Raw genomic sequence first — 9,061 nt, forward strand, 5'->3', positions numbered from 1 at the left:
CCCCCGGTATCAATACAGGCTGGGGGATGAAAGGATTGAGAGCAGCCCTGCCGAGAAGGACTTGGGGGTACCTGTGGACGAAAAGCTGGACGTGAGCCGGCAATGGGCGCTTGCAGCACAGAAGCCAACCGTATCCTGTGTGGCATCGCAGGCGGCGTGGCCAGCAGGTGGAGGGAGGTGATTCTACCCCTCTGCTCTGGTGAGACCCTCCTTGCAGTGCTGTGTCCAGCTCTGGGGCCCCCAGCATAAGAAGCACATGGACCTGCTCGAGCAAGTCCAGAGGAGGGCCACGAAGATGATCAGAGGGCTGGAGCACCTCCCGTATGAGGAAAGGCTGAGAGAGTTGGGGTTATTCAGTCTGGAGAAGAGAAGGCTCTGGGGAGACCTTACTGCAGCCTTTCAGTATTTAAAGGGGGCTTATAAGACAGCTGGCGGCAAACTTTTTAGCAGGGCCTGTTGCGACAGGACAAGGGGTAATGGTTTTGAACTAAAAGCGGGTAGATTTAGACTAGATATAAGGAAGAAATTTTTTATGGTGAGGGTGGTGAAACACTGGCACAGGTTGCCCAGAGAGGTTGTGGATGCCCCATCCCTGGAAACGTTCAAGGTCAGGTTGGACGGGGCTCTGAGCGACCTGATCTAGTTGAAGATGTCCCTGCTTACTGCAGGGGGGTTGGACTAGATGACCTTTAAAGGTCCCTTCCAACCCAAACTATTCTGTGATTCTATAAGATGATATTGTAAGTGACTTCTCAGTTGTCCGACTTAGTATGTTCTGTCATTCTCTGAAAGTGAGTGTCTTTCCTGAACCAGCAGTTTTTCTTGTTGCTTTAACCTTTGTCCCTGTACATGCATTTTGCTGTGACACTGGATTGTGACATACTTAACAAAAACTAATGCAACTTTGGCAGATAATATCTACCTGGAAATTCTGCACTCAAGTTGTCCAGAGCTGAAGGAGGCACGAGAAATTTTGCATAAAATAGAACGACGTGAATTATACAAGTTTTTAGGAGAGACTCAACCTGAAACAATGAGGGAAATTGTAAAGGTAATGTCCATTGGTGGAAGATTATGAATTCTGTCCCTGTAAAACATGTTCTCTAAGCTGCTGACCATCTTTTTTTCTCTATCTCTATGTGGTTTTTGTTTGTCTTGGGTTTTTTTTGCTTAACTGCTATTCCAAAAATAGAGTCAAAAGTTTTCCTCCTGTCTTTATGTGGCTGAGCCATGAAACATATTATAGGAAACTGGGAAGAGTTTTATCTACAAACAGCCAGAAGAATGGCAAGAAGTGGAAATTCAGAAGTTGATTATTGCAGAAATATTTTCAGAAAAAAAACCCTGTTTTCTGAAAAATACAAAATTGCATAAAAAGTTGTTATAGTCCAGTGATTGAGAAGGTTATTACTATCATCTTGTGTTCATTAAAATTTCAAAATAATAAGGAACACAATTGCTTTGAATTGTAATTTGTATGCTTTACTTTGAGAGCAAACATCAAACTGAATAACAACTTCCAAATTTCTTGGTATTAAATTCTATACTTAGCATGAGCATGCATTTGTGTGCTTTTCAAAGCACTCATTAGACATTGGTTTAACGGCTGTTGTCTTGTTTCAAAATAATGTTATATTAGAGCTGACATTACTTCAGATGGCTCAGCTTTTCTTGTTATGTGCTATACCATGTTATCAAATCATCAGTTAATTTATCTCTAAACTTCAACCATGATGCTTAAAATTTTCCATGCCAAATTTCCAGAAGTGGCTAACTGTATCTAGAAAGCCTTAATAAAAATAATTCAGCTCTTTTAAGGAATAAGGTTAGAGAAGGACTACTAGATGTCTTACTGCTCTGCTCATCTTTTTGAAGAGAGGGTTTGCTTGTGTTCTTTGTCTAAGAAAAAGTAGCATTAAGAAATTCTGTATTAAAAGTGTAGGAGGAAATAGGAGGAAGGAAAACATGAAATGGTTGTACATTGATTGTCAAGTTTCTGCCCTTCTGAGGAGGAGTTCAGGATAGATTGCCTAACAAATAAGGAGATGGCCAGGAGAGTGAATTGCATGAGTTCCACCTTTAAACAGTTCCTTTCATAGGCTTGGTTAATGAAAAGTAAAAACTCTCACTTTGAAAATCCAGCCTGTGGCGTTGAGTCTTGGGACATCCAGTGTGTTGTTTTGAAGGGAGACTGGATCACTGTTGGTGCCATAATTATATCCAGCCGATGCTTTGCAGCCTCTGATGCTCAGCTGAGGGATCGGGGGAGAATTTTTCCTCCTGTGGCCCAGGAGTTGCCTGTTGCAGGAGTGTTGGAGGCTCAGCTTCCTCTGGAGTGCTGGAGGTGAGCAGTGGCTAGACAAGACATTGCTGTGTCTGTTCTGCTCCTTGAGACCGCAGTGCCGTTATGTTTAGAATCATAGAATGATTTGGGTTGGAAAGGACCTTTAAAGGTCATCTAGTCCAACCCCCCTGCAATGAGCAGGGACATCTTCAACTAGATCAGGTTGCTCAAAGCCCTGTCCAGTTTTGTGATCCTCAAGCTGGCCAGAACCGAGGGAACACAGGCTAAATTTCAGTTAACGCAAACTGGAAGAGGTTACTTAAAAAAAAAAAGCAAGCAAACAACAACAAAGAAAAGGAGAAAGCTAGCATACATACATTCTGACACAATAGAAACAGAACAGTTTATAAACAGGCTGCCTCCTGCCAGTTGCCTCCTGGCAATTTTTTCCTCTAGGTTTGCTCTCAGTCTAAACCTTTCCTTGGCTTCTTGAGTCACAACAAACCACACATATGCCTCAGCTTGGCAATGTGTGTGATTCCCTGCTCTTCCTAGCAGTCTCCCCATCTTTGCAATGGACAAATCAGCAGCAAAAAAAATGCTGCTAGCTGAATTCCTTCCCTTCTGGACCTATCTCCTGGATGCTCTATGCTGCACTCAAAGCTTTTCTCCCATGAGTCTCAGTTGCTCCCAGGAAATACTGCTTTGTCAAATCTTGCATCTTCCCCAGAACATAGCAGCCCTGGACAAAGGTAAACAGGCAACCTTCTCTCTCCTGCCCAGCTACAGCCTCTTGATGAGAACTTAGATGTTTCCGTGAACAACTGCTCTCCATCACGTCGTGCTCCTCCTTGGCTTTAGCCTAGCTGTCAGCAGGGAATATTCTCTCAGGTCCAAAACCAGACAAAACCACCTTGTGAGTTTCAGCTTTGAAGTAGGTCACCATCCCCTCCAAAGTTTGCCTAGGAGCTTGCTGCTTCTGTGTTTGGTGTGGTTTGGTTTTTTGTTTTGTTTTTTTTTTTTTTTTATAGTGATCAATGACATTACTGATCTTGTCTGTCTCTTGGGGCTTTTTTATATGTTTCAATGTGTAGGTGTAAAAGCTTTATTAGAGGGTGAGATCCTGCAGCCCTTCATTAAAAAAAAAAAGTTCAGTAAAAACGTTTAGTATTCAGCTTTGGGGAACTTAATTGCAAGACATTTGTATTAGTAAAACAATTGCTTGAAGGTACTTATTTTCTGCTTTGTGGAGACTTCAACATCCTGGATGGACTCTCTGCCCCTCTCTGCCCCTCTCTGCCCCTCTCTGCCCCTCTCTGCCCCTCTCTGCCCCTCTCTGCCCCTCTCTGCCCCTCTCTGCCCCCTTCCTGTGATCAGGTGTAAAACTCTTCCTCCACAGGCTGGCAGTATTTGGGTCTTCTCAATTATATAAGCTTTTTTTTCCTAAAAATTGGTAGAAAACTTATGGCTACGGTATACAAGGATTCAAACAACCAGATTGCTGCTGCAAGAAGAGTCTGTCAAGCTATGAAGAAATGAAAGCTTTAGTTTAGTGACATGTTCTGTCATGCATTTTGTTGCCTTGGTCTAGACCTGATAGTGCATAAATGTAATCTGAGTTACTGTCTTTTTTCAGAATAATAGCCTGGCAGAAAGCATTGCTAATTCCAAGCCAGAAAAGGATCCTCCAGATGTGGAGCTAAAGGCTGAAGATTTCATAATTGATGTAAATATCTCTGAGAGTGGGTTCGGAGTAAAAACTTCTCAATCACAGAGGGCCTTCTGTACCATAGTGAAAATCGGAGATATATTTCAGCACATTTGCAAAGTGAAAAAACAAAACCACAGGGTTGCCTTATAAATGCTGCCCTAGCTGTTCGGTTCAAGGCTCTGAGAGCAACGGCTTCCCTCTTGGGAGGTTTGCTGTGGTTGGGAGGGCCTGGGGGCAGAGGCTTCAGGCAGCTTCACTGGGCTGTCGTTTGGGCACTTCTGCTCCCGGTGACGAACGTGTTCTCCCATGACTGTCCTCACTCTGAAAAGGAGCAGTAGGGAAACCTTGGGGTTTTAGCATATGGGTGTTAAAGTCAGCAGTCTAGGAACCACTGCTGCGGGTTATGAAGGCAGGTAAACTGCGGGCCCCAGTGGGAGGATAACAGGCACAGTGACTTCCAGGTTTCTGGTGTTGCACACCTGATGCATGGCGGTCACTCCTGGGTTTTGTCTTCTGCATAAAGCACCTCGCTGCCACAGCTCAGTCTCCAGCCATCATTGGTGGGAAGGGGAGAGCCTGAGTCAGGAGAGAGCTTGAGCAGTCTACAGGTGTCAAATAGGTTAATCCCTGTTCTTGGTTAATTCTGGGAAGAGCTAACAAAAGGCTTTCCATAGAGTGCGTCACAAATCACTTTTAAAGCTCCCTTGTGCTGAAGATTCACTTCAGGCTGGGTAAATTGTAGCAGTTAACTTTAAAGTAGTTGAGTGTGCTTTCCTTGTCCCACAAATTGAAGTCACGGGAAGTGGGCTCCTCCCTGCTGACCATAAAACTGTTGGTGTACCAAGCAGGTGTAAATAATGTTGTCTAAACCTCATGTTTAAAACTGTAAGCTCTACTGCTGCCTCCATAGGTTGTGTGTTTCGGGGAGGCACAGGCTGGCAAGGGACTAACGTGCTTCCACTGTCTGAAACTGGAGTGCTTCAGAGCGCGACTAGGAGCTGGTTGGTGTGAATGTGAATATCCACCTGGCAGCTTCAGAACAAAAGGTGGTGGAAGAAAAGATAAAAAATGCAAATACCAGATTGTTTTATTAAATAATAATTTGTTAATTACTCTTCTTTTTGATTAGTGAAATTTACAGAAGTACAGTGTGTATCTTTTTGTATTTATTGTGAGAAAACTAAAGACAAACATTAACAAATGCCATTTTCTTTGTTTTACATGCAAGGTTATCAATATGGATTATGGAATGAAAGAACAGAATCCCATTGATAATGTTCTCTTCTATTGCAAAGCTGATCCTTCCAAGGCAGTCAAGATCAGTAAAGAACAGGTAGTCTTTTATTTTCCTCAACTGACTTCTGGAGGGCATCTTCTTCAGCTTGCAGTGGAAGTGATTACAGTCCTTCATGGTAATTCCTGGAGGAGTTGTGGAGAGGTTGTGGAATCCATGTCCTTGCAGGTCTTTGGTGTGTGTTGTACTATGGCAATCTGGAATCCTGACAGCCTTTGCATGTGAACGGTAGTTAACTTGAATACACTGGGAGTCTTAGAAAAATACAATTGATTTGGATAAAGCTCATGGATTGTAGTGGGATGGTTTTTACTGCTTTCCATTTGTATTCAGGTGAAAAAATTGAAGTTCAGTGGACTCTAAATTCCAAAAAATACTAAAGCTTCTTTCTTTTTTTTTTTTTCCCAAAGGTTTCAAAGCTTTTACCTATGACATTTGCAGAGCAGGTTATCCGGGTTTATTGCAAAAGCCAGGATCCAGACATTGTTTCAGCTGCAAAACAGTATTTTATTCAGTGGTGTATAGAGAAGGATTTCACCAAACCACAGGTAACAAATTCACGTGTTATTTTTCTTGTTCTTAGAGCTCTTCACCTTTGTTCATAAGCTTGCTCTTTCATTAAAAAACTTGGCATTCAGGCCTTGTCTTTGGCAGAGCCACTCCTTACTAACCTAGCTTCTGGTTTTATCGTGGCTTGCATCTGGGCGTGCTTTGGTTTCGCTGAAATAGTGATGGGTTTGCATTGATTTAACTTATGTGATTTGAAAAGTCGTGTTTTTATAACGAAGTATCCACACAGACACTCACTAGTTCATGGATGCGGGTTTCCTCATACAAAGGCTTAAAACAGTACTGAGAGATTAAAAGATCTAGTGAAGAGGTCAGAATGGTTCTTCTATTGCTTTCCCTCTTTTCCTTCCTTAATCACCAGCTGTTAAACTCACTCCTCACCCAGGATATTCACAGTCAGTCCATTTGCTCTGAGTTAGAGTGGAAAATATCTGCGGGAACAGGATTGCAAACCTCTACTCTCTGAGCAACTAGTCTGTAGTCTGAGCTGCCTGCAAGGCCATATCTGTTCTCTGTGTTTCCCTTTTCTGTCAACTCTCAGAACGTACGAGTTTCCAGCTGTGAGGAAGGAAGAGGGTATGTTACAGCTCATCTGACGTTTTGTTTTGTGTTGGGAACCGCGTCAGAGCTGCCCTGGCAAGTAAAATGGAGACTCTAAAGCAGACCCTCAGTCCATACATCTTGCTTTGCACTCCTCCTGCCAGAGGTGGTGGAGAAGCCTGTAACAATCGTGGCTGTAAATTGGTGATGTGTGATACAGCATCCCCATCATATCCCCCCTTGCAGGAAGGTGGGCGCTTTCATCTAAAAAAATTACTATGTGCTGATAACTTCCAGCATATCCATTGTTGTATGGAAGCAGTTATGGTTGTATCAAGTAAGTTTTTCTCAGTAGAAAATGTTAATGGAGCCACTCTACTACGTGCATGAGCTGTGAAGTTTCTAGGCTGGAAGCATCAGTAGGTTTGATAGATGTGCTGGCAAATCTGCTGTTACATGGTTGGCTTTCACTTTTGTCTGATAGTCATACCAGTGAAAGGAATAGTTTTCTTCAGTTCCATGCGCTTTTTCAGATATTTCCCACTATCTGGGATCAAGCCTCAAAGTAAAATAAATGCTTATGTTAGAATCTCGAAGTTGCCTAAGAAATGCAGTGTGAACAGTTTGTTCTGTGAACCATGTATTTCTTTCCTTTCCTTTTCATCAAGTAGGTTAACATCCCTGACTTTGCATCTTGTTTACTAGAGATACCTGCAAGTCTCATTTGGGGAAAATGCTACATTCTCTGAAATGAAAGACCACCAAATAGATGAGTGTTCTTATGTGCTGGAGCTACAGCTATAGGCACAAACAACTTGTTTTACAGCTCGTTCTTATGTCATACTTCTAGCATCCGTCTTTTGAGAGCAGTTAATTTCAGAAGGGCTTTTACAAATGGATCAAGCAACAAGCTTTCTCTGCTTGTAGAGTATGGTTGTATCCTATAAACATATTCTTTTAGTTCAGGCATATCCATCTTGCAGGCCCTGGTATGTTGCAGAACATTGCAACATGCGTCTCACCAGCTTATTTCTAATCTTGGAGAGCTTATTGCTCTCTTGTCTGTGTTTGCGGTGCCTGAGCACTAGATTAACATATATGTCTGACAAGGATGAGCACCACTGCCTTAGACCATACCAGTTACTGTACCAACATTATATACTTTAAAACAGTGAAAGGCACATCCGAGCACCTACAGCTGGTAGATTGCAACAGTTTTAAATGAGATACTGTGGCGAATTCAGAGGAAACACTTCTAATAATGTTTCCGGCTCGTATACCAATGCCCAAAATACAAGCCTGCTGATCTTCCTAGATTTGCTGGTAATAATTTAGGAAGAGGTGAGCTGCCAATGGTGAAGGCTTCTCAGATATGCGAGGGATTTTTTTTTGTCCCCACCAGATGCTACCACTGACTACAGCAGTTTCTCTGGGATGTGTAGTCTTCAATGTTTGTTGATTTACAATGCTTCTAGGACCTTGGATTTATTTTTTCTATGAAGTCTGATACTGAGCTTCTTTTGCCCTGCTTTAGGATAGAAAGCAAAAGTGAATGTACTATCATTAATGTTTTCTGACTTCTAATAATAGGATAGTGATGTGGTTGCCCCTCATCTAACTCCCATGAAGAGAAGCTGGAATAACACGAGAGATGATGAACACAGGACAGCTTCAGAACCCAGTTGCAAACAAAGGCTTCCTTTTGATAAGTAACACTTTTCCTTTTGGCACTATTCAGTCTGCTTCTTCAGAAGATGAGTAAACCTGCGTAGCAACTCTTTTAAAAGCCAGTTGGATGGACTGTTAGAATTTATGGAACAATGCAGAAATGCATTTTACAATACAGTATGTTTTAATGTAGGTACTTAAACAATGTGTATATTCCAAATGGACTTTTAAAAAATTAACAACCTACTACATCATAACAAACTCAATTATCATTTATTTTTGAATGTATTGGCACTGTGTAGCAAGAGTAACTTTAAAAATTGCAATTCATCATTATTACAAGAAGTATTGAAGACACGTTATTGATCCTTCTAGTCCTTATCCCTTAAGATGATTGTGATATTGCATGAGCTAGCAGAAAAACCTGCAGCTCAGGTTTTTGGTTTGGTTTCCCCCCCCCACCCCCTGCCAGTACCTGAGGAAGAGAGGAGTAAGTATGCTTCTGAAAATATAGTAAGCTAATAGAACTTTGAAATAACCATAGATGGCATCTTCAAGAATAGCAAAACGAGTTTCACTTAAAAAAATAAAAGGAGGGGAAAGGGGAATCTTTTTAATAACCAAAGATTACTTTTCTGGTATTCAAAAAGCTGATGGAGATGCAGGCCTCTTGCTATAAGTGTGACCACAATTTTTATTGAAGTAACAATGCATTGCAGTGACATGCAGCCTTTTATTGTTTTATAGTGTATTTTTGATACATTGAATGTTATATTTTTACAGTTACACTGAACTGCAAAAATTGCTCAAAATGTCCATTGTTTGAGCGCTTGCGGGAAAGCAGAGCAACCCAAATGTTTGTGAAGGCAGGTGGACGTGCGCACAGTTCTTGGCACGGTTAGTGAGTCCCAGCAGGATGCTGCACTGGCTCTGCTCCTCCTTGCACCAAGTGCACCTTGTTTCTGCATTACACTGTACTAGCTAGACAGACTCT

At 42.0% G+C, this 9,061-nt stretch overlaps 1 protein-coding gene across 1 annotated transcript in view; it reads left to right on the plus strand.

The window, feature by feature from the left end:
- Positions 1–8,201, plus strand: part of SAMHD1 (SAM domain and HD domain 1) — a gene marked incomplete at its 5' end in the record, with an annotated part of 21,942 nt that extends 13,741 nt beyond the window's left edge. Inside the window, 5 exons of the mRNA XM_009575330.1 lie at positions 912–1,051; positions 3,921–4,010; positions 5,224–5,328; positions 5,700–5,837; positions 7,990–8,201. Coding sequence (XP_009573625.1) covers positions 912–1,051; positions 3,921–4,010; positions 5,224–5,328; positions 5,700–5,837; positions 7,990–8,112 — 596 coding nt within the window. The remainder of the gene's footprint in view (positions 1–911; positions 1,052–3,920; positions 4,011–5,223; positions 5,329–5,699; positions 5,838–7,989) is intronic.
- Between the last annotated feature and the right edge of the window lie 860 nt (positions 8,202–9,061).

Source organism: Fulmarus glacialis, unplaced genomic scaffold, assembly GCF_000690835.1.
Source record: "Fulmarus glacialis isolate BGI_N327 unplaced genomic scaffold, ASM69083v1 scaffold26023, whole genome shotgun sequence".
NCBI classification, from domain to species: Eukaryota; Metazoa; Chordata; class Aves; order Procellariiformes; family Procellariidae; genus Fulmarus; species Fulmarus glacialis.